The following is a 24,980-nucleotide window of genomic DNA, read 5'->3' as shown; positions in this document are numbered from 1 at the left end:
CTCATAGGATATAACATATATATAGTGATATAACATTAGAGTTTTTAGTTATACACTAAGTCCATTCACGAACGTATAATGGGCATCCACATAATACCATCTATTAGCTGTTTGTATATATTGTATATATTGTATTATGTGGTCCAATTTTGGTTAAGGTTTGTACTGTTTAATTGTAGCAGAGCACTATGGGGTCCGGTTTATTAACGGGCCGTCTCAATTGGTAGGGGCTAATCAACAAATACCATAGTACAAGGTGAATATCGTGGATAGGTAATAAAAGTAAGGTTCATTTTGTAAATTATTACTTCTTCTGAAATTAATGTCTTGCTTCTGATTTCGTTTCAACGCATCCCATAAACCCAATTTCTATCAAAACCGAACCCATAGGGTTGTTGTTATTGGCTTGTTGCTGTTCTGTTTTCTATCGACCACGGCGGCGACGAGGCGAAGAAGACCGACGCGGCGGCGGAGAAGCCATCGTCAAATCCGTTAGCATTTCTATTGGAAACGAAAACTCTCTCAGTCCGGTCCGTTGCAGCCATGGCCTCAATCTCGACTTGGTTTCGATACATGGCTCACAAGCTCGAGTACTCCCTCACGCTCAGTCTCAAGGTTTGAGTTTCTCTTAATTAGATTAAGTCTCTTCGATTCTTTGTAACCTGGGAATTGGTTTCTAGGGAACGATTAAAATGCTCTTAGACTTAAGGGAATTTGTCTTTCTTGAGCTCTGCATTCGAATCAATTGAAGAGCTTTCTGATTTTATGATGAATAAAGTTTAAAACTTTGATGTTGAGAAATTACAAAGGAGCTTACTTTAATGGTAATAGCTTTTTGATTCTTGAAATGCTTCGATAGAACTCAATTGATATGGATCGAACTCACATTTAGTTACCAATGCTCACAATGATGAATAATAATAAAAAAAAAAAAGACCACTTTACTCTTATCTCATGATCATTTTTATGTTGTTGATAGCTGTTTTTAAACAACTTTGTTTGTGGAAACTTGTGATTTGTGATGTGTGAACCCACGTTTTGACAGAGTCATAGGAGAGAAAAACTGAGTGACAGGGAACTCATTCAAATAGTCTGCAAGAATCTATTCTATGGGAAAATAACATTCTTACACTCGGATAAAGTACCAGAGATGTCACCAACCATGACCGCAAAGGAAAACACACTTCTTATCCGTAAGATACCTATTGCTAATACCAGGTACATATGTTGTTTCATTTCTCATTTAAGCTGTTTCACCTTTCTTCTTTTGTTCAATATCTGATCTTTTAGTGTTTCAATGGACGTTTCTGTTACACCAGAATCATAGTGTGGTTTATCTCATAACATATATATAGTATATACACATTTAATTTGGCATAGACTTGCTTTGAATTGATTGACACAGACAACTTTTTATGCAATTTGTGTGCTAGTTCTTCATATGATTTATGAAACCCATTTGAATTTAATTTCTTAAAGGTTTGTATTCATTGGAGATGCTGTCGTCTTAAAGGACCCAAACGATTCAGATAAGTACCTTGTAAGAAGATTAGCAGCTGTAGAAGGATTTGAAATGGTATCAGGTGCTGAAAAAGAGGAGCCTTTCGTTCTCGGAAAGGATCAGTGCTGGGTAACAGCTGAAAACCAGGAGCTTAAAGCTAAGGTACATACATACATCACTGAATGATCTTAAGCACAACCCACATATAGTCTATAGTCTCTCTCTGATGACTATGTACTTGTCTATGTTTTAACAGGAAGCATATGATAGTCGAACATTTGGTCCTGTTTCAACAGCAGACATTGTTGGAAGAGCTATATATTGTCTGAGAACAGCCGTCGATCACGGTCCCGTTAGAAACAGGTTAGGAAAAATGTCATCCTTGTGTCTTAATTAGCATTTTAATGAGCTTACTTTTTACTTATTCTCAAACTCCTTTGATCAGTCGCACTGCAATGGGACACGATTCTCCAATCCTGGCCGTTGAATTGGACGTGGAGGAGATGGCTAAAAACCACAAGGCATAAAAAGAGAGACACTTTCTTGTATCTGTTCTTTTTGTTTGTGTCGAAGCTAAATTGCGTTATTTGATTGAGATTTGAGATAACAATAAATCATTACAACAATGATGATAAAATCCGAATTTTACATTGAGAAAACAATCTTGAAACCAGTGTTTTGTTTGTAGCCTGAAATATATATTTGCAGCAATTTGTCGACGACTGTAACTTATGTTCCAAACGAGCTGGTGTGTTCTTTTAGCTGGTCTCTCTTCCTTGCAAGACAATAAAATTACTCTGACGAGAGATTTAGAACCCATATTGAGGTGTACTTAATACCAAAACCACCGACTCGAATCAGTGGTTTATTTTGTTAAAGAAGAGGGAAAAAAATGGTGGTTCAGCTGAGATCGAACCAGCGAGCCATAGTGGATCTGGGTGACGCCGAGCTGTGATCCGTCCACTGCTGTAAGCGGGAAGTGGTCGCTGCTCTGTGAAACCAGCCTCACGCATTGCCCTCCGACTTTAGAACCCGCCTGAGCCAAGCCTTCGCTCGACCCACACGGATTACTCACAGCTTGGACTGGGCAGCTCAGAAACTTGCCAACACCAGACCCGACCCGTGGACTCGAACCAGTGTTCCACCATCTTATTGTCCCCACTCGGGTCACAAGCTCTCGTTACTTAGCTCGACGGTACATTGTTCGTTTCTTCTGATATATAAAGAAACACAAAATAACTTGAGTGTCCGATGTGGGACAAAATCTCTTCTTGAACTAGATTTGATTTATGTTGTTTTTACGTGTGTTTTATTAAAGCTTATTTCAGGCCCATTATACTTTAGAAAAGCCCGATAGTGTTTTTTTTTCTTTTCAGCAGCCCCATTTTCCATATTTGGAGTAATCAGAAAGGAATGGATTATGTTGTTGGTCTCTAATCTTTGGAATAATTTGCTGTGTTAGGCTGGTTGGTTAGATGAATACATTTGTGCCCAAAGTTTTTTCTCAATATCTAAGCAAACGTTGCAATTTTAGTTGAATACATTTGTGCCCAAAGTTTTTTTCTTTTGCTTCTAAAAGCAAAGTTGTATTGAATTTACTGTCCTCAATGAGTATGCAGATTAATTTGTCTTCTCCACTTTTGTAATAAGCATATAATCAACTTGATTAGCGGCAGTAATTTAAAATCATAATTGAACTAATCATTGTAAGATAACAAAAATCAAAAGAAATTATGAAAAAGGGCATAACTTTATAAGAAAAAGACAGGACTAAGAAAAAAGAAAGGGAAAGCAATCTGGTGTAGGGTTTTGTTCCATTTTAAGATTTTGTTCTAGTTAATCAACTTCTAGATTTTACCAAATCTTTGATATATGTTTTTACTCAAATTAAATTTCGCCGCGTCGTAATCAAGCAGAATGATTAACAAATGGAATGGTACTTATCTATTATTATTTGATGAGGGTGATACTTTTATATTTTGTCAAACCAATCACGTGAGATGAATTATGAACCAAATTAACTAGTACAAATGTAAATAGGTTCGGTTGGCCAAACCATAGGAACAAATTTTACAAACATAAATTCAATTTGACAAATTAAACAGTGAGTTTTATAGTTTGAGATAGATAGAAGAAAAGATAGATGCAAAAAAAGCGTAAACATTTTTGTAAGCGTTAAACAACTTTAAAAACTATGGAGAACGCACTATATATTTAGTGAGATTATCATCATATTCACTAGATCTAAACAAATGTAAGTTCTATATTTTTTTCTTTCTTTATCTAACATACAATTCATGGATGCATGGCCTATTATTATACTAATGTTACAACTCTAAATAAAGACGGAAATAATTCGTTGCTGATTTTTGGTTCCATGAGATATATTGCCTCATTGTTTGCATATATTTCTATGAACCATTTACTTTGGCATTTGGTCCCTTAATTGTCAGTTAACTAAAAACTCAGAGAGGACACTCCTGATCCAGTGTTGTGGCATGTTGAGCTTATTTTCATGTCCTAACCACACTTTTGTCATGACTTATACTGTAGGGTGGACCCGAAAATACTTTGCTATTCACCACGTTTGGAATGTAATTACTAAGTAGTGTCCATAAACAAGTTTGAAAATGCTAATGCAATCAAACCCAACTTTAGTGCAATATGCAAGATGAATGTGTTGCATACATAAAATATTGTATCGTTAATACGAGTAACAATAACATGTTATATGTTATCTACTACTACAAGCAAGTAACTTCTATCAAATATAATATAATGTTATTCTTTCACTACTTTTTTCTAGTTCATGTGAAGTAAAATGTTATGAATTGGTATATAAATGTTTTCATGTATCCAAGGAGGTTGAAAACGAAGGTGGCATTAAATTGGGTGCATGTTGTCTTTAGAAACAAAAGAAAAAAAGGACACAAAGAGGTCGGTGTAAATTTGTTTGTGTGTTCTGAAATTAAAGTTACTGTCCTCATTTAGTATGTGACATTGACTGATGTCAGGTCCCATCTCCAATTTTATCTTCTTTATTTATTATGAACCTCTCGCCACTTTCAGTACATTTAAAAGTTTTTCTACATTATTCTCTTTTCTTTTTTTCTTGTTTTAACATTTATATACCTCGATGTGCGTCCGATAACCTAAAATATTAGTAAAATAAGTGTAACTTATTCGACTACTGATTGTAATTATAGGTTTTAATAGAAAAACGTAACTTAGATGATTTATTTAAAGCAAATCGTTAAATTTGAACACCATATAATAGTACAATTTACCCCGGATCAAGTTTGGAAAGAAACAACAACCAGAACGACATAATTCGTTGATGACTGGATTTTCCTGTTGATAAAGAGATGGCTATTAGTATAAAAAACACTTCTTTAATCTCTCAACACATGAAAATTGTGCATGTGCACGCAAAACATTGACGCCCTCAACGTATTGAGAATATACAGTTTCTAGGTGATAGTACCTAATTTATAACTCGTAAGGAAAATGTTGAGAGTACACTGGTTACTTAAATATTCGTTGATAGTTACAAAAGCAGTGTTACGAAGTTCGAGCCACTGCTAGTACCAAGCTAATTGCAATGTGTGTCGTGTTCAATGATAAATAGTTGAGGAAAGTTAGTGTTTTAAGACTTTTTAATTAAACTTAACAATATATAATAATGTTCTTTGCGGATGATGTAGTTTATACATATTTAGGGATTTATGTAAACGAGGATTGATTTTGTAGTTTTGTATGATCTAGCCAGAATATTTTGTCGTTTTGTGAATACATTTGCGGAGCAACTCGACAATGTTAACCTAATGCTAATGGTAGAGAGTTCAATTGGTAGAGCATATGTTTTCTTATACGAGGTTGAAATTTAGTTTACATTTGTACTTTGTTACCAAAAACTAGTTTTGGATCTAGAAAAATTCTAGAGTAAACCCAATGTCTATATATTTTCTCATTTGATACGTGATATTGATGTGAAATGTCACTATAACTTATATTATTAATCGAACATTGGTGACATGAAAAGATTAAAATATCCATTTTGATCTCTCGTTTTAAAAACCTACGAATTTAGATCAATATATTATCGTCTAAATAGTCTATACACTTTCTTTTAATAAAAATAATTAGTAGTCTATACACTAAATAAGCGTAGTTTTCCTTAACTGTATTTAGCACTTTGGGTCGATACAGTATAGCTTTTTTTTTTGTGTGGTCATAAGTCATAACATTACAAATTATTTATTAGACTAGAATTAGTACCTTTTTCTACGTTAATAAAGAATTTACTGAAAGCGGAGACGAGCCTATGGTCTAACTTTCTTCTTGGCTCTATATTTTTTTAAGCATTTTCAGGCAACATGCTCTAAATAATTTCGGGACAAAATAAATATTATAGATAATAAAGATCTTTTGCACAATGGTCCGAAGAAAAGCCCTTTTCATATGTGTCCAAGGGAGAAGAATTGAGGGCTATTTTTGTAAAATAACAAAGGAACTGTCAATCAGTTCTACAGTATTGATGGAAATATATAATTAAAATATTCAATTTTGTTATATATGAAGAAAATTCTAATTTCCATCGTTTTCAAACTTTTTTTCTTGGCTGCCTTTGTCCACGCCTAAATTGCCCAACTCCTTTTTCTGCTTTTTTATAGCGACAGAAAATTATTTTTCATTGAAAAAAAATTAGCGAGAGAAGAAGTAGAAGACTAAAGGAGACATCCAAGCTTACAAGTCTTTATCAAATAATGAAGCCAAATATAAACACTATACGTTCGTTTATTTTTTTTCTAAAAGCTACAACCATTTTCTCTTTTATTTACCAAGTGATGAGAGTATTTAAGATATAAAATATAGCCACTAAAACGAACATAACATCCCAGTAGAGTTCAAGGATCCTTCTTCAGTTCTAGTTGTTCTATTTATAGTCCAGTATTATTTATGAGTCAAGTTATGAAGTTGTTAGAAAGACTTTTCATAAATGTTCGTTTAGTATTGTCCCAAAAGGCTATATAGTTAATCGACATTAATTTCAAAATATTACGTTAAAAACACCAAACCCGGTATTGATATCAAATGGGGACAAAACAAACAATGGATACAAAAGAGTAAAGATATGAAAACTATAGTCCACTTATCTCGAGTAATATAAAAATAACAAAACAAGAGAAAGAAAAAAAAAACCCGAAAAAGTTTATTATTTTCTCTAATTATAATAATATATATTCTCAATTTGCCCAAAAATAGAAAATAATATTCTCAATAACGCAAAATATATATCTGCACAAAGTAACCTTATACCTCCCAACCGCACAAACACAATTTGTGCTGCTCCATATCCACCAAGAAGATCAAGAATCAAGAACTAATCAACATCGATCGATCTGTTAAAAAAATGGATATGATTCCTCAATTGATGGAAGGCTCTTCAGCTTACGGAGGTGTCACAAACCTCAGCATCATCACAAACAACTCCTCCTCCGTCACCGGAGCCGCCGCAGCTGAAGCAACGCAACCACCGTCTTCCTCTTCCTCACCCTCGGCTAACTCAAGCCGTTACGAGAACCAGAAGAGGAGAGACTGGAACACGTTCGGACAGTACTTAAGGAACCATCGGCCACCGCTTTCGCTTTCCCGATGCAGTGGAGCTCACGTGCTCGAGTTCCTCCGTTACTTGGACCAGTTCGGTAAGACAAAAGTCCACACCAACGTTTGTCACTTTTACGGCCATCCAAATCCTCCGGCACCGTGTCCTTGTCCTCTCCGACAAGCTTGGGGAAGTCTCGACGCACTCATCGGTCGTCTTCGAGCTGCCTTTGAAGAGAACGGAGGTAAGCCTGAGACGAATCCTTTTGGAGCTCGTGCCGTTAGGCTTTACCTAAGGGAAGTTAGAGATATGCAGAGCAAAGCCAGAGGTGTTAGCTATGAGAAGAAGAAGCGTAAGCGTCCTCTTCCTCAGTCGTCTGCTTCGTCTTCTTCCGCCGTAGCTAGCCACCAGCAATTTCAAATGCTATCGGGTACTAGTTCTACTACTCAATTAAAGTTTGAGAAGTAATTACTTATAATAATATAAGAGAAATGGAGTATTTTATGTAATCTGAAATGTGAATTCGTCTCTTTGTTATATGTTGGTTTTAATTTTAGGTTATGTGTTCAGTTGTAGAAGAACTTAAGGGTTCTTTTGTTACTTGTGTATGTTGGGGGAAGGAAGGTAGGGTTTTCAGTTTTTATTTATATCTAATAAAAGAGAAATTCACATGTATTTATGTGTATATATATATATATATGAATATGTATCATAACTATCATCGTTATATTGGTCTTCTTCTTTTTCTAAAACAGAGAGGTCTTAGGTTTACTTTAAAATCGTTTTATGGAGTATGATGATACTACAAGTCTAGAATGGTANTTTTAATTTTAGGTTATGTGTTCAGTTGTAGAAGAACTTAAGGGTTCTTTTGTTACTAGTGTATGTTGGGGGAAGGAAGGTAGGGTTTTCAGTTTTTATTTATATCTAATAAAAGAGAAATTCAAATGTATTTATGTGTATATATAATATATGAATATGTATCATAACTATCATCGTTATATTGGTCTTCTTCTTTTTCTAAAACAGAGAGGTCTTAGGTTTACTTTAAAATCGTTTTATGTAGTATGATGATACTACAAGTCTAGAATGGTATTATTGATTTTCTTCTTTTGATGCAAAGCAGTGGTCGTTTTCTAAAAGTGACAGCGAACTAACAGTGGTCTTATAGTAGTTGACAGTGATTGCACTATCTATTTAAAATTCATGAAATTTTCTCCATGTTCAAATTCCCCTCAAAAATTTTATTTACTGAACTCGTTCCCACGCACTCACTAATATTCACATGCATATATACGTGGCGTGCTTCAGTAAATATATACGCTGTCGTAATTAATTTTGTTTCATCTCCAAACTTATTTTGTTGTTCATGTTTAAGTAGGTTTCATAGGTTTACTAGTGAGTGATATGTTCTCTTAAAGCAACATTATAACTGTTGTTGAAAGGAAACAAAAAAAAAATCCTTAAAAATTCCCACATTGATGTTTCTTAGTACATACTTTTTCCTCAAGACGAACATTGTGCATGTTTGCTTTTGCATAAACCCTAGATTTTGTGGATATGGTAATTGATACTGTTGTATTTTAAATTTAATTATGGTAATTCGATGCTGTGATTTAGCCACTAAGTATGTAATAACTACGGATGTCAGAAAAAAAGAAGAAGTATGTAATAACTACGGTTCTTACTTCTTACTAACATATGATATACCATTGTCAAGGTCAACCAACAAGAGGAAAAACTAATTGATGTTCTGATTTTACGTGATGTTTATAAGAGTGACGTACTTATACTGTTGCAAAATACTATATTATACATAATAGTCATATACATGACATTCTTACAGTTAGATTGCATTCTTAATTTCTTAAAGTGATCTATACTTAGTAGTTAATACTTAATACTACTATCATCATTGTTTAAGACATCTTAATATTATTAACAAAACAAAAAAATGGTTAACAGCGCAACTGATTATAGGGTTTACTTCCCTAATACAGAAAATTGCCTCATGATTGCTAGTTGCATGCAATTCTGAAACATAAAGATGCAATCTCTAGTTGTTGCAGAAAGGATGACAACTTCTTCTAATAGCAGTGCAGCATCATTTTATTTAGTTAATTAATTGTAATCTTAAGAATAACGGAATTATATAATAACAAAATGATTCCATATATGATATATCTAGCAAATTACATTAAGAAATAGCTTTTCAATTTTTCTTTTTATTTATGTTATTCTAGTGACGATACATAGAATATGTTTTCGAAGTCAAATGACTATGTAGGCTTAATGATTTTGTTCCTCCATTATGCATATTGCCAGGTTCTCAATTAAACTGACACAGATAAATAAGGTCCACAAATCATATATTGTGATACATGCTTGTTCATGTACTCGCCAGCTTTAGTTTCTGGAAGGAATTTTTTCCTTGCCAGCTCTTTGTAATTCACCTTGAAAAATATTATGAATAAAATCCTATTGATGAAAAAAAAATAAAGTGATACATACTTGTAAATTGTGAAAATACTAAATCCTTTAAAAATTGTAGTTATGGTTGCTAGCTACAGTAAATTATATAGGTAGAGAGAGATTAAAGAGAGAGAAACATATCAGTTTTGTTGTTACTAAATATTTTTGCTGGTTCATTTTTGTGATGGGTATCTGATTTTTTTTTGTGGGTCATTTTCATAAAATAAGTTAAATTATTTGATAATTAAATGAAAAAAAAAACTGAAAATGACAACTACAACTTGAAAAAGTTTTGATTGAACACATTTTTAATTAATAAGTTATATAAGTTTTAATCAATATAAAAGTTTAGATAGCGTCACACAACACTTATGTCCAGCGGATGAAACAATCTTTGTCAAATTTGATAATCAAACAACGTATGTTATAGCATTTTTATAGTACCTTAAACCATATATGTAATACTTTTGGTACCTTGATATCCTCATTTGTGTACAGAGATGAAATATTAAAATCTCTTTATAAAATGAAATAAAATAAAATAATACTTATTTTGGTACATTGTGTAGTGTTGCATCATTCATGAGTGTGTTAGAGGTAGAGCCAGAGTTCTGTCTCTCACTTGTCTTGTCTCTATAAGTTGTTCCTCGCAGAGCACTCGAAGACCCCAACCCTTCAACTTTTATTGATTCTTGTCCATTTCTGAGTTTACACATATTGTAAAATTCAGTTGAAATGATAAAGCAATTCTATAATTCTACATTTCGATTCGCCTTTACGTTTTGAAACCCACGGATTCATGAATCATTCAATGAAAAGGACTTGAGTAGCTTATCTCTTATATACGAAATTATATCTGTTATATATTTCAATTATACTTTTCTATGTGAAAATCCCCACTTTTTCAAATTAAGTTTCATCTTTCAACTTTTCATATTAAAAAATGTAGACACATTCTGCCCATTGTTTAATAATATATAATTAAGATGTCAATAATTACATATAAAGCTACCTCCAAATATGAAAATTTCTTTCTCACCTAATCAGTTTTCTCTTGGGGTCAGTATTCCCTTTTGATCCGACCGACAATGCTATCGAAATTTTGACAGTCTATAAAAGGTTTCTACTTTGAGCTAGAACAATGTTCTTGCACATATTTTTATGCATGACGTCAAAAAAAAATAGTCTGAGTTTGTAATATACCTTTTTCAAATAAAAAGAAAACTTTGTTCCAATTACGTAGGGCACTAATATTGTGGATGTAATGTGTTCGACAAGTACTCCATCCATCACTAACAAAGTATAAACTTCAAGACAACTCATTTTACGAGAATTTTCTACAACAATAATACTCAATTATGAGAATATAAGTGGGCATTAGCCATTAAGACCTTGGCCTTTCGACTTAGATATGGTAATTATGGCCTTTCCATATATGGTTAGAACACAAGAAGGACCTTTCAAGAATCAACATCCACTTATTATTCAGATTACGTAAGTTCCATCATAATTTTATTCACATTTTTGGATTGATACGAATAACTCATTTAAAAGAAAGAAATAAAATTGAGGCGACAATCGACATTGAAACGAGAGGGTCCCCGAATTTTCCACATGATTCTCTTGTTTCATCATTACCCACCCAAAACCAATATTTAGTGAAACCCTTGTGAGACTCCACCACATATGCATTACTCCAAATCCAAACTTAACATTTCTTGCTTCTTCTTTAAGTTAAATAAACAAAAAAACAATATATATATATATATATATATATATATATATTTTCAGAAAGTAAGAAATTGGAAAAACAAATATATATAACCTAACTAAACTGGAATTAAATGAACCAAAACGGATCTTAGTTCGGTTCAACTTGATTCAATTTTTTTCCTGAAGTAAATGTATGGAAAAGAGTATGGGGGACNAAAAAAAAAAAAAAAAAAAAAAACAGAGTATGGGTTTGTGTGTATATATGTTTTTAAACAACTCTAAAATGTAAGATTAATAAGCTTTTTGATCAACTTCCTATGATTATTGAGCGTATCCGTTATATAACAAGTAGCTGAACGTGAGCATAAAAATGAATAAAACAAGACTCCAATGTTACTCTTTAGTGTTGAGTCGAAATCAACAAGAATGATACAAAAATATTATGAACCACTAAAAAAGAATAGAAATTATAGTATAAGTTGCGAAAAAAAGAGAGAGACTAATATAGTATAAGTTATGAAGCTCAAGGTGTAGTTACAGGTTCTTGAAGGGCAAGAGGAATGGCTGGTCTCCAAGTTGTTCCCTCAGGACTATCCATCAAAGCGATCCCAACAGATGCCAAATCTTTCCTAATTGCATCAGATCTTTCATATTCTTTATTCTTTCTCGCGTCTGTTCTCTCTTGCACTCTCTGCAACACATCTTCCTCTTCAAGTCCAGCTCGCTTTAGCGCCTTCTCTTTTAGCTGAACAAGAACCTGGAGATTGGAGGAAACAGAACAGTTAAAAAACACTAGAGAGTAACATTGTGGGCATAATCTCTGCCGCAACATCATTACTCTGATATAATGGAAGCTGTACCTCTGAGTAACTTGTGGGCATTATCCCTAAGATAGTAAGAACATCTCTGATTGTTGTCTCTAGAGCCTTAAGTGACTCTTCTCTTCTTGCTTGCTTTTTCCCCTGTAATCAGCATATGATCAACTATATCATTAACCAATTTTTGAAACATATAAACGTAAGAGCAGACGTTATACATACCTTTCGGGTGTGAATGAGATCGTTGATAGTTTTCAATGGTTCTGACATTGCTGCCAGAGTTACAGGTGTAAGGAGATCATCAGACATCGAGGCAATAAACTCACTACGGAATGTGTTGATGATTGTCAAAGTGTCTGAAGGAACAGAATCATTGTCAAACGCCAAATCTTTCTCGCCTAAAACGCTTTCACAGTCGTCTAACGTCTGTCAATAAGCAAATGAGAATCATCTTCAAAGGATTGTAGTGAAGAAGAACATAATGTTATGCCCCAACGTAAAGCACCTTAGGCTTAAAAAACAAGAGAAGTACTCCACAAATGCAACTTTCTAACTGACAAGAAACAAGGTTTACCTGATAAATATAGAAAATGCGCTCCGAAGCACTTTCGAGGAGGAAATCAGAGTAATTGATAGGAGATCGATAGTGAGTTCCCATTAGAAAAAGTCTCAGAGCAAGAGGATGATAAAGGTCTATAACCTGAACACGAAATAAACATATAAATGTTTGATATAAAAGGAAAATAGCAAAACTAAAAATGTTTACCTGTCTGATTGTGAAGAAGTTCCCCAAGGATTTAGACATCTTCTCGGAGTCAACAGTAACAAAACCATTATGGATCCAGTAGCTGATGTTGCTGCTATCACAAGCAGCACAACTCTGAGCAATTTCATTTTCATGGTGAGGGAACACAAGATCCATTCCGCCACCATGTATGTCAAAACTATAACCGAGATAAGCGGCACTCATCGCACTGCATTCTATGTGCCAACCGGGCCTCCCTCTTCCCCACGGACTCTCCCAAAAGGGCTCCCCTTCTTTTGCAGCCTGCCAAAAATTTGAAACTCTTCTAGGACTTAAATGAGAAAGCCAGTATATAAAATGTAGCGCTAAAACGAAATTAAAATGCATACTTTCCACAGAGCAAAATCTGCTGGATGTTTCTTCCTCGTGTCAACTGCGACTCTCTCGCCTGCACGGTTATCTTCTAATTTTCGTCCAGACAGTTTTCCATATGTTGGAAGTTCGTCGACTGAGAAGTAAATATCTCCATCAACTTTGTAGGCATAGCCATTGTCAAGAATCTGAAATGGAAAACATCGCATATGAATATATATATATATCTTTAGCCATTTTTAGCAACATGAGGACAAAGTGAAGTACTTAAGTTCAAACCTGCTTGATGAGGTCGATGATTTGAGGTATATGATCTGAGACTCGTGGTTGGACAGAAGGATCTAGACACTGAAGCTGTTCCATATCTCGATTAAATTCCTCACAGAAACGTCTGCTCAAACTGATTGGATCTTCCCCTAATTCATTCGCTCGGGCAATTATCTACAAAAATTTAAAATTTGATGAGTCAGTTGGGAATCTAGCTGCAGGCAGCTTCAACAAGACAAATTGAAAGTCTACATAACAGAATCTAGTCAGAGACAGATTAAGAAAACAGAAAAGATTAGTGAAATCCTTGTAGCATAATACAGGGACGGAAAATGTCTAACTAGTTCTATGCNAACCTGCTTGATCAGGTCGATGATTTGAGGTATATGATCTGAGACTCGTGGTTGGACAGAAGGATCTAGACACTGAAGCTGTTCCATATCTCGATTAAATTCCTCACAGAAACGTCTGCTCAAACTGATTGGATCTTCCCCTAATTCATTCGCTCGGGCAATTATCTACAAAAATTTAAAATTTGATGAGTCAGTTGGGAATCTAGCTGCAGGCAGCTTCAACAAGACAAATTGAAAGTCTACATAACAGAATCTAGTCAGAGACAGATTAAGAAAACAGAAAAGATTAGTGAAATCCTTGTAGCATAATACAGGGACGGAAAATGTCTAACTAGTTCTATGCTTCGAGCTGAATACACTAATTGTCTCTGTAAAGGTTATTCAAAGTTTGTGACACAACAGCAGGCAGATGAACGTAGCAATCAAACAGGCATATGAAAAGGGCAGACACAGACAGAAAGGATAAAACTAAAGTGAACTCTTCCCTGACAAAGACAAATACTGATCTTTTCCAATTTTGTATATTATAGGAACACATCCCCACCACCCTCAAAACCAATAATATCAGCTAGCTTTATAAGTCGAAAAAGTTCACATGTAGCCTCTCACAAGTAAGTGAGATGGACTAACAGTATTAAAGACGCTGACAATATCATACAGCTCCAAATTTCTCAACTGCTCAATCAATTCTTCTGGCCATTAGGATGATCATGTTTCCCGAGGAACAGAATTGTAGCCACAAAGAAACGAAATAACTTAAATGCAGTAACAGACATTGGCCACTTATCCTATTAATCAAACGGTGCCACAAAACTCAATCTTAAGAAGTTCTCACTAACAAAACTCTCATGAAGGAACTCCAGAAGCTGTCTCTAAACATCTAAACAGAGCTTAAGTTGTATAAGAGGTTCTCACTAAAACTCCCCTGAAGGATGATAGCTTTCTCTAAACTACTAAAACAGAACTAAGTTGCTCATGACTTAAACCAAGAAGCAGCTCCTTTGACAGAAAAGATCTCACCTTGTCATCCACATCCGTGAAATTTCGAACATAAGACACTTCATATCCTAGATGCTTAAGGTACCTGCCTAATTCCCAATCAAAATTCCAAAAAAAAATCAAAACTTTCCCATCACCCAATAAAACTAAACGCTTCTTTTATCCAAGTCAATACCTCAAGAGAACATCGAACGTGACGTAGACTCGTGCGTGCCCAATGTGGCTGAGATCATAAGCTGTAACACCGCAAACGTACATTCCAACTTTACCATCGACCTTGGGCTTGAACAGCTCCTTCTTCCTACTCATCGTGTTGTGCAGCCACAGCTCCTTTCCTTCTGGAATCGAATCTCCACCGTCCGTTAGTGATGACAGAGTCGTGAAACATCGACGGGCTTGAGTTTCCTTTTCCGGTTTAAAGAGAGATTGACTTCTGAACTGAGACTTGGGAAGAGAAGAGAAGCGTATCGGAGTAAAGGGTCTACATGATTTGAAGAGATTAAGAATAGAAGAAGCCATTTGTGTTGTGGAACGCTAAAGCTCCTCCTCCCCCAAGGAGATGAAGCAATCGGATTAGATAAAGACGGCGAGGGATAGCTAAAACCTCTGATGAACTAATAACGGTTTTCGTAAACCGATTTTATATTCCGGTTCGGTTCAATCAAGACTTGGACTTGGAGACATTGAAGCGTTTCAAATGAGACTTTTATCATCTTTGGACAAGTAGTGATAGTCTTGGATGGATCAGGATTAATCCTATATATATAATTTAGGTTAAATTTAAAGAACAACGGAAAACTAAATGTTGTTTTTGGACATGGTGTAATTTAATGTTGTTTGAACCTAAACCAATCACAAAATTTTAGGTTAAACTTCTCAACAATATAAGAAGGATCAGTGATCAGCCTGGTCTAAAATCCCTCTAAACCAAACCATGTAACGGTTTGTATGAACCGATTTTTGAGGTTTGTGTTCGTTTTAGTTCAAACAACATTAAATTACACAACGTCCAAAAACAATAAACAACATTAAATTACACAACGTCCAAAAACAACATTTAGTTTTCGTTGTTCATGAAAGTTTATAGAGAACTCATAATGTCTAGCTTAGTAGCTTGTTGAATACTCTATAGTATTAGTTATGACGTATGCATCCACAACGACAAAAATCACAATATTATCTTGATTTTAAACGTGAAAAATTGGCGACTAGTATTAAACAAAAAGATAATGTTTTAGTGATGATGAAGTAAGAATTTCTATTTAACTTCAAAGAAATTTTGTTGGTGTTATATTACGTATGCGTAATCGTAAATTATGATCGTTTAAACAACACACGTTTTTATCATTATCATTGATTAAATCGTATACTCTCAATTCAATGGTATGAAGTAGGACCGGAATGGTATTATTGATGTTTTCGTAGGAACCATCCATACATTTTAAGGTCTACGAAACATATATATTTTTCATCTAATATCTGTTTTAAAAGTCTTTAACAAAAAATCTTAAAAATAAAAGAATTACAATTAATATTTTTGAAAGTATATAAAACCAAAAATAATATATTATATCACTAATTCTAATAGAAAAATTATCTATTAAATTACTAATTTCAATATGAAAATATGTGCAGTTAGTAAGTAAAATATTTGCAATTTAAGTGCAATTATTATTTATTATTATTATATAGTCAAAAGAAATTTATATAGAAAAATGATTATATTAAAGTATGAAAAGGTTTAATGTGTTAAAATTAGTGATTAACATATAAGATAATCAAAATACGAAATTAATGTAAGTTTCTAAACATTCATAATCCATCTCTAAATCTTATAATTAGTCAAATGTATTGGATTGTGATATATTTTGATCGTAGAAACACTAACAAAAATGTTTACTGCTTCTAAACAATATTTTATCGGTTTTAGCATATTTTGGGACAAAATAGATATTAGTATTGTCTAACACTCCTAATCAGTCTCTAACTCTTATAGTTAGTTAAATGCATTGGACTCTGACGCATTTTGACCCTCAGATCCCAAAAACAAACCAGGGAGGTGGAAAGTTAATTGTGATGAATGAAAAGTATGTGGCTGATGATAACGGAAATCTTGATGAGTTTGCGGTCAAAACAGAGCCATATGCAGAAACAGAGAACTCTCAGCTGCCACGTATCTACCGTAGGCATCTCACTTTGAAAACGCTAATGGTATTAAAGAGCGATGTTGATTCTGAACTTGAGAAAGATTTGATTTCATCTTTGTTCAAATGGGAAGATTATTTGCTAGTATTTTATAAAGAAATGTCTACTGATTTTTTTTATTTATTTAAAGAAACGTTTTAAAAGATTCTTATAATTTACATGCAAACGCAAAAGACATGATGCAAAAGTTTACAAATTAGAGAAAAAAGGACTTTTAATTTATTCATTTGGATTACAAAAAGACTCTTTCAAAGTCTTAACGACAAAAACAGCACAAATTAAAATTAACACTCAGGTATGTCGGAAAATTCCTCAATTCTACGATTACTAGTGAAAAGCTCAAACCAAAACTCCATGTCATCATCATACAACTCCGAATTATTATAACTATTTCTCTTAATATTCCTATCTAGCAATACCTCCCAATCCTCCTCTAGCTTCTTCTCCTTATGATGATTCGAATTATCTACCGATACGAAGTCCGACCAAAAGCTCTCATCTACCAAGGCAGAAATATCCTCGTACGACATAATATGGTTGTTTGAAATATCAAACGTCGTAATGCTACTAGAAAACTGTTGCGGAGAGGTTGTCTCCACAATCATAGATTCTTTGTCTTCATCATGTGTGGTGGTCTGACTGGTCTCGTTAATTCCGTTAATGTCTTTGGTGTCTCCGCCATTGTTTTGTTTTTTGTTGACTCTCTTCTTCAAATGAGTGTGCCAAACATTTTTTATTTCATTGTCGGTTCGTCCCGGCAACTTTGCAGCAATCGCAGACCATCTAAAAATAATAAAAAACAAACAATACTAAAACACTTTAAGAAAGTGTATCACATATAATACAGTATAGATTTCATCAATTTGTTACTTTAATATAATATATATTGCTTTTTAGTTACAGCAGAAAACATGGGGATAGAAGAAAACAACAAAAACAAAAGCTAATACATGGCATATGTTTTGCATTGATCAAGGTGCAAATCTTTTCTAATAACATTAGTAAAGATCTTGTTTGTGTGTTTCTTAATATTAAATACTTTATTGAAACAAAATAATTAACTAGCCTAATTGGTATGAGTCTGAGGAAATCACGGGTAGGAATCTCCTCAATCCCACGGTGTTAAAATATTTTGCAAATTGTTTATAAAAAATCATTTTATTTTGCAAATTGTAAGAAAATTGTGGAACTGGTTTGATGATTAATTTTCTTGGAAAAAAAAGAGAGACAAACCTGTTGCCCAAGCTTTCATGCAGATTGATGATAGTTTCTTCTTCTTGAGGAGTGAAATTGCCACGTTTGATGTCAGGTCTCAGATAATTGATCCAACGAAGTCTGCAACTTTTCCCACATCTAAGTAAACCTAATTGACAGAATTCAAAATTGCTTATACATACTCTTTTTCAAAGATCAAAATTGCTTTTACATAACAAGAATTGTTTATATATGATGTAAAGTGAAAATTACCTGCGTGTTTAGGGAGAGCTCGCCAATTCGAATGACCATAAAGATGAATATAGTTAATCAAGATTTGATCTTCTTCAGGAGTCCACGGTCCTCTCTTCATCCCCATTTTCTCACAACATGGTGCTCTTCCCATTTCTTTCTCTCCGTTGCACCTCAAGAAAATAACACTAGAATAAAAAGAATTTGGTCTTCAGTTGAGTTAAATGATTAGAATTTAGGCCAAGTGTTGGGATGGGTATAGAGTTTTATATGAGCCAAAGAACCCAAATGCTTGAAGGAAGTATGCGATGTAGACGTTTAGCGTCTTATTATTATATTTATACACACACATAATATTATATAAACACAATCCAACCGTGGGACAACTCCAAGTTGAAAAATTTCTCATACTTTTGATCCACACAGTCCAAAGTAATTTTCAACTTTCTTTTCTTTTAATGTTTTTATAATGTATTTTGGTGACGATGATAAGTAACGACAGGAGGTTCTCCTGCTGTGGTCAAGACTGTAATGAGGTGTCGTTTTTTGGAAAGTTCACGGTAATTTTTGTTTTTTTTTACGATTAATCATGGTAATTCATAGAAAAATATCTCTTATATATTAAAAGAAAAACAATCTGAAAAAAAATTGACGTGTCGTCGCGATAGAGCTACATGTCAAAGTTATTATTCAACCTTAGTATTTCATTGATATATCATGGTTTTTAAGTGTTTTTAGCCATGCTATAAGTCTTATTTATAGAGTCTTTTTGGTATTTTTAAAATCTTTTGAGTCTTTATAGGATTTACCATGGATGAGAGCATAATAGAGCTAAATAGGAGGATTTGGAGCACAATCAAGCATTGATGCTAAGATGCGAAACCGGGAGACGAGTTCAGGAGGATGCATCGACCGATGCAACCATGACATCGATCAACACAGTTTCTACAAGCCGATTCGGAAGTTTTACTACAAATTTTGAAGATTTACAGAAATTGCCCAAGCTTTTCTTATTTGCAATTAAGGCCCAAGACGTGTTTTACAGTATATATAGGATTTTTATGGTCATTGTTTAGACCTAAGCTTTATTTTTCCTGCAATTTTTGAGAGAGAAAACCCTGAGAGATTTTAGAGAGTTTTTGGAGAGAAGAATCAAAACTCCTTCGAGAGAAGAATCAAAACTCCTTCGAGAGAAGATTCAGAACTCCTTTTCTACTTCTTTTAATCTATTAATGCAATTTATTCATAATATGATTTGTTTTTCATTGATTATGTCTGAGTAGATCTGCTTGTTAGGTTTAGGGTTTCTCATTAGGGATTTCATAGATTGTTAGATTGATTAATTGTTTGGATTCATTATCTTTCTTGTTCTTCACCATAGGTTGTTCTTAATGCTAGATCTTTGATTAGTCATCTAGATTTGAATCTTAGGATTATTGATTAATATGAGNTGATAAGTAACGACAGGAGGTTCTCCTGCTGTGGTCAAGACTGTAATGAGGTGTCGTTTTTTGGAAAGTTCACGGTAATTTTTGTTTTTTTTTACGATTAATCATGGTAATTCATAGAAAAATATCTCTTATATATTAAAAGAAAAACAATCTGAAAAAAAATTGACGTGTCGTCGCGATAGAGCTACATGTCAAAGTTATTATTCAACCTTAGTATTTCATTGATATATCATGGTTTTTAAGTGTTTTTAGCCATGCTATAAGTCTTATTTATAGAGTCTTTTTGGTATTTTTAAAATCTTTTGAGTCTTTATAGGATTTACCATGGATGAGAGCATAATAGAGCTAAATAGGAGGATTTGGAGCACAATCAAGCATTGATGCTAAGATGCGAAACCGGGAGACGAGTTCAGGAGGATGCATCGACCGATGCAACCATGACATCGATCAACACAGTTTCTACAAGCCGATTCGGAAGTTTTACTACAAATTTTGAAGATTTACAGAAATTGCCCAAGCTTTTCTTATTTGCAATTAAGGCCCAAGACGTGTTTTACAGTATATATAGGATTTTTATGGTCATTGTTTAGACCTAAGCTTTATTTTTCCTGCAATTTTTGAGAGAGAAAACCCTGAGAGATTTTAGAGAGTTTTTGGAGAGAAGAATCAAAACTCCTTCGAGAGAAGAATCAAAACTCCTTCGAGAGAAGATTCAGAACTCCTTTTCTACTTCTTTTAATCTATTAATGCAATTTATTCATAATATGATTTGTTTTTCATTGATTATGTCTGAGTAGATCTGCTTGTTAGGTTTAGGGTTTCTCATTAGGGATTTCATAGATTGTTAGATTGATTAATTGTTTGGATTCATTATCTTTCTTGTTCTTCACCATAGGTTGTTCTTAATGCTAGATCTTTGATTAGTCATCTAGATTTGAATCTTAGGATTATTGATTAATATGAGAATATAATTGATTTTCTTGACAAAAACCTTTGGTGAGCAAAATTACTTTTTGCAAAGAGATTTGAATTAGTGATTTTGTGAACTTATCTAAACTTGATTTTATTGCTTGTTTTTAACTTGAATTTTGCAAAGAGATTTGGATTTTCGGGTTTTAAAACTTAGATATTATTTGCAGTGAGAACTGATTTATTTTATAATTGTGTTTAGAGTTCAAGAACGATGCTTAATTATTGAATCCTGCTTACTTAATTAATTGATCTGATTTTCCATGATTTCCTAAGAATTTCCCTAGGCCTAGCGTTTTTAATTCCTGAATTTACAACACTTTTAAATTCTGTTTTTGCATTGCTTTTAAATTAATATTTTGGTTTAGCATAATTAAAAGATTATTAAATCTATTGTGTGATCTAGAGTCCTTGTGGATACGATCCCTAAGTACTACAATTGATCTCTTAATTTGAGAGAGTAATTCATGGTTAAATTTGAGCATTTTTTTTTTGTCAAGCCCATAAATGGGGAATATATATTAAACCAGAACCGAAAGTGGTACATTACAAACCGAATGGATAGAGGATTTAGCCAGTTCATTCGCTCGTCGATTGAGTTTTCGACTCACAAAAGAGGAAGAAATGTCATCAAACAAATCAGATAGTTCTAGGATATCATGGAGAATCCTGTAGAGCTCCTTCGATGGAGACTCTGAAGTGATGGCTTTGATCAACATCTGTGAATCGGAAGCCAGAGAAAGTTTTTTAAAGCCCATATCTAGGGCATGTTGAAGAGCCAGAGATATAGCAATCGCTTCAGCTAAGATCGGAGAGGCTACATTTGACGCTGATGATTGGCCTAGGATCTTCGACTGTCGGGAGTGGTCAATAAGGATCCAGCTGAGGCCCGCCTCCTGGGAGTCAACTAACCACGCTGCATCTGTGAAACATGAAATGGTATATACTCCGTGAACTGCCGGTTGGGGCTCGCTTCTGGGAACCGCGATCAATTCCTTAGCACTAGTGACTGCTTGAGAGATAACATCTCGAGGTAAAGCCTGTTTCTGTTGAAAAGCTTTTTATTTCGGGTAGTCCAAATGTTCCAGAGGATCCAGGGGGACAGGGGCTCTTGCCCAATGCCCACAGGGGGTAGATTGATTCCAACATTGACTAGCTAAAGTCCCATGTGTAGGTTGGTGATCTGGTTAGGGACGATTGGAACTTTAAGTTGTATTTGCTCCCACACCTGGGCGGCAAATGGGCAATGGAACAAAAGGTGGAGGGTTGATTTCGTCTGTTGACAATGAGGACACGCCGCCTAAGGGTACACTCCACGGATTTTCAGGTTTTCACCTACTCGTAAGGCTTCATTTATAACTTTTCATAAGAAAAACTTGATCTTTGGGAGACATTTAAGGTTCCAGACCTCTTTGTACCAGTTAAAGGAGGATAAGGCTTGTCTATGGGTTGGAAAATCTTTGTCTTTTCTGGAGGCAGCTAAATAACCTGATTTTGCCGTATAAGTTCCTGAATTGGTAAGCAGTCAAATATGACAGTCTATTGCTCCTTTTGTACTTGGTCTAATAGCAAGAATTTCTTTTTCGCATACTGGTAACAGTAGCTTGATCTTCTCTTGGTCCCAGGTTTTTGAAAAGGGGTTGAGGAGACTACTAACTCGCATATCAGAAGAAGTCTCTGTTGGTGGTCCCATGGGGACAATTCTTTTTGAAAGAGAAATCCATGGTTCGTACCACAACAGAGTATCCGCTCCAGTTCCAATGGCTTTTCCAAGGTGAGGTTTCAAAAGGTCTCGGCCAAGCCAGATGCCTCTCCAACCGTGAGAAGCTGAATTTGGTGTCGAGCAGTCCAGGAAGGTTGAGGAATGGCAATACTCCCCCATCAACACCCTTGCGAGTAGGCTGTCTTGTTTAGTCAGGATTCGCCAGTTAATCTTTGCGAGGAGGGCGTCGTTAAAATTAGGTATGTCACGAAATCCTAAACCTCCATCACTCTTAGATTTTGTTAGCTTAGACCAAGCCACCCAGCTGATCTTCTTATTTTCTTCAGAGGAGTCACATTAGAAGCTTGTTAGAAGTTATTGGATGCGCTTAGCAAGAGATCTTGGGATCTTGAAGCAAGACATGGTATAAGGCATAGAGGAGAGTACGGATTTTAACATTGTGGCTTTCCCCGCAGTGGAAAGTGGTCTTGAAGCCCAACTTCGAGCTCTTTGTCGGATGCGATCAGTAATAAGGTTAAACATATCTTTCTTTTTCTTTCCAAAAAACTCTGGGAGTCCTAAATATTTGTCTAATCCTCCTACCTTTTGGATCCCCAGGATTTGCTGGGTCTTCTCCTTCACTACCTCTAGAGTTTTAGCAGAAAAGGTAATGGCCGACTTGGATTTATTTATCAGTTGTCCAGATGCTTGTTCGTACTTGTGAATGATACTCAGTGAAGTTTCACAGCTTTGTTGGTGTGATCTGCAGAAGAACATCGTATCATCAGCAAAAAGGAGAAAATTGACTCGTGGTCTTCCCAAAGCCACTCGAATACCAGGTAAAGTGCCCTCTATCTGAGCTTTGCGACAAAGTCCGGAGAGGACTTCACTGCAGAGAATAAAGAGGTCAGGGGAGAGATGATCCCCTTGTCGGATTCCTCTTGAGGGAGAAACTTGTCCTTGAGCAGATCCATTGAGAAGGAAAGAGTAGGAAACAGTTGAAACACACTGCATGATCCATCGGATCCATTTCTCATGAAAACCCATTCTTGTCATAACAGATCTAATAAAGTCCCACTCCAGCCTATCATAGGCTTTGCTCATATCTGTTTTAACAGCCATGTAGCACCTTTATTTTGCTCCCGAGGTTTTAAGGTAGTGCAGGCTTTCATGTGTAATCAATACATTATCAGTCATGGCACATTGAGGTACGAAAGCTGACTGATCCTCAGATATTATTGTATGTAACACAGGTTGGAGCCGACGTGAAAGGAGCTTAGATATGATCTTATAAAAGACCGAGCAAAGGGCAATCGGTCTATAATCCACCATTGCTTTTGGACTTTGTATTTTCGGGATCAGTCTTATATGTGTGTGGTTCACGCTTGCGATTGGAGCATCATTTGAAAAGAAAGCTTGCACCTCAGACACTACTTGAGTGCCAATGGTACTCCAATGGGACTGAAAGAAACCCGCAGAGAAGCCATTCGGACCAGGTGCCTTATCAGCATGGATTGCGAAACAGGCTTTTTTCACTTCTTCATAAGTTGGTATTTGTATTAACGCTTCATTTGTGACTGGTGAGATACAGGGTTGGATAACTTTGTGGGTGAGAGAAGAGTGATCACATGCCTGGGATGTGAAGAGTTTTGTGAAGTATTCGGAAATCACTGACAGGATCTTCTCTTCTTCATAGTGAGGTAGGCCATCATCGTCCTCTATTACAGAGAATTTATTCACTGTTGTTCTTCCTCTGGTAACCGCATGGAAAAAACCAGAGTTTTGATCACCAAGTGCAAGCCATAAGTTTCTACTCCTCTGTTTCCAAAAATCTTCCTCTGCTTTCTTTCAGAAGAGAGAGATTGACACTGGAGATAGCAGAGGTTTTCGTCTCATGATCGGACATTAGATCATCCAGCTTTTGTCTAAGTTCCTCAATCACCTTCTGGCTATTTTGATGCTTTTGCTTTGTCCAGGTAATAATTTCACGACGATATCGGGTTATCTTCTCTTCAACTAATTCATATTGGTTATATTGCCAAGCAGCTTCGATTAGATCATGAATTTCATCATTTCCTTTTAATCTTCTGTCATACCTGAAAATTCCTTTTCTCTTCTTTTTTGTGAGGTCAAGACAGATGAGAAGTGGTCGGTGGTCCAAACACTCAAAGCGCAGATAGGTGTTGTGGCTAAATGGGAACATTTCTGCCCAGGCAGTATTAGACATAGCCCAGTCTAATCTGCAGTGAACTAGATGTTCATGTCTCATACCCCTCCAGGACATGAAATTTCCTGAATGGCGAAGATCATAGAGGTCGCATGAAGACATAAGGGAGCGGATGTCCACGAATGATCCTTCATG

The 24,980-nt window shown here is 35.0% G+C and overlaps 4 protein-coding genes across 5 annotated transcripts; 2 read left to right on the top strand and 2 right to left on the bottom strand.

Moving 5' to 3' along the window:
• Positions 351 to 2,223, top strand: LOC104700357. Its single transcript, XM_010415873.2, has 5 exons — positions 351 to 615; positions 1,046 to 1,218; positions 1,480 to 1,663; positions 1,758 to 1,864; positions 1,947 to 2,223. Exons 1-5 carry the CDS (start codon positions 544 to 546, stop codon positions 2,026 to 2,028), a joined length of 618 nt encoding a protein of 205 aa, XP_010414175.1. The 5' UTR covers positions 351 to 543; the 3' UTR covers positions 2,029 to 2,223.
• LOC104700356 (protein LIGHT-DEPENDENT SHORT HYPOCOTYLS 3) lies at positions 6,776 to 7,781 on the top strand. The gene has a single exon (XM_010415872.2). The coding sequence runs from the start codon at positions 6,915 to 6,917 to the stop codon at positions 7,572 to 7,574; it is 660 nt and encodes a 219-aa protein (XP_010414174.1). The 5' UTR covers positions 6,776 to 6,914; the 3' UTR covers positions 7,575 to 7,781.
• Positions 11,663 to 15,415, bottom strand: LOC104700355 (cysteine--tRNA ligase, chloroplastic/mitochondrial-like). Of its 2 annotated transcripts, XM_010415871.2 has the most exons (9): positions 15,021 to 15,415; positions 14,867 to 14,930; positions 13,850 to 14,011; positions 13,244 to 13,414; positions 12,876 to 13,157; positions 12,684 to 12,809; positions 12,332 to 12,535; positions 12,152 to 12,253; positions 11,663 to 12,048 (listed from the first exon to the last, which is right to left on the bottom strand). In XM_010415871.2, the coding sequence occupies exons 1-9, from the start codon at positions 15,362 to 15,364 to the stop codon at positions 11,815 to 11,817; spliced, it is 1,689 nt and encodes a 562-aa protein (XP_010414173.1). In that variant the 5' UTR covers positions 15,365 to 15,415; the 3' UTR covers positions 11,663 to 11,814. The 2 variants fall into 2 exon arrangements, with proteins under 2 accessions (XP_010414173.1, XP_010414172.1); XM_010415870.2 differs by lacking the exons at positions 13,850 to 14,011; positions 14,867 to 14,930; positions 15,021 to 15,415 and adding an exon at positions 13,506 to 13,695.
• Positions 17,231 to 18,805, bottom strand: LOC104700353 (myb-related protein Myb4-like). Its single transcript, XM_010415869.2, has 3 exons — positions 18,518 to 18,805; positions 18,284 to 18,413; positions 17,231 to 17,833 (listed from the first exon to the last, which is right to left on the bottom strand). Exons 1-3 carry the CDS (start codon positions 18,648 to 18,650, stop codon positions 17,335 to 17,337), a joined length of 762 nt encoding a protein of 253 aa, XP_010414171.1. The 5' UTR covers positions 18,651 to 18,805; the 3' UTR covers positions 17,231 to 17,334.

This window comes from Camelina sativa, chromosome 7 (assembly GCF_000633955.1).
Source record: "Camelina sativa cultivar DH55 chromosome 7, Cs, whole genome shotgun sequence".
NCBI classification, from domain to species: domain Eukaryota; kingdom Viridiplantae; phylum Streptophyta; class Magnoliopsida; order Brassicales; family Brassicaceae; genus Camelina; species Camelina sativa.
Note: the sequence above shows the minus strand (reverse complement) of the source record. Positions and strands in the feature narration are given on the sequence as shown.

Excerpts from the sequence above, each read along its gene's own strand:
- LOC104700353 (XM_010415869.2), bottom strand. The coding sequence starts at position 18,650 with ATGGGAAGAGCACCATGTTGTGAGAAAATGGGGATGAAGAGAGGACCG. Across the intron at positions 18,414-18,517 it reads AGCTCTCCCTAAACACGCAG|GTTTACTTAGATGTGGGAAA; the intron begins GTAATTTTCACT and ends TCTGTCAATTAG. Across the intron at positions 17,834-18,283 it reads CATGAAAGCTTGGGCAACAG|ATGGTCTGCGATTGCTGCAA; the intron begins GTTTGTCTCTCT and ends TATTATTTTTAG.
- LOC104700357 (XM_010415873.2), top strand. The coding sequence starts at position 544 with ATGGCCTCAATCTCGACTTGGTTTCGATACATGGCTCACAAGCTCGAG. Across the intron at positions 616-1,045 it reads CCCTCACGCTCAGTCTCAAG|AGTCATAGGAGAGAAAAACT; the intron begins GTTTGAGTTTCT and ends ACGTTTTGACAG. Across the intron at positions 1,664-1,757 it reads ACCAGGAGCTTAAAGCTAAG|GAAGCATATGATAGTCGAAC; the intron begins GTACATACATAC and ends ATGTTTTAACAG.
- LOC104700355 (XM_010415871.2), bottom strand. The coding sequence starts at position 15,364 with ATGGCTTCTTCTATTCTTAATCTCTTCAAATCATGTAGACCCTTTACT. Across the intron at positions 14,012-14,866 it reads TCACGGATGTGGATGACAAG|ATAATTGCCCGAGCGAATGA; the intron begins GTGAGATCTTTT and ends AAATTTTTGTAG. Across the intron at positions 12,254-12,331 it reads ATCTCATTCACACCCGAAAG|GGGAAAAAGCAAGCAAGAAG; the intron begins GTATGTATAACG and ends TGCTGATTACAG.
- LOC104700356 (XM_010415872.2), top strand. The coding sequence starts at position 6,915 with ATGGATATGATTCCTCAATTGATGGAAGGCTCTTCAGCTTACGGAGGT.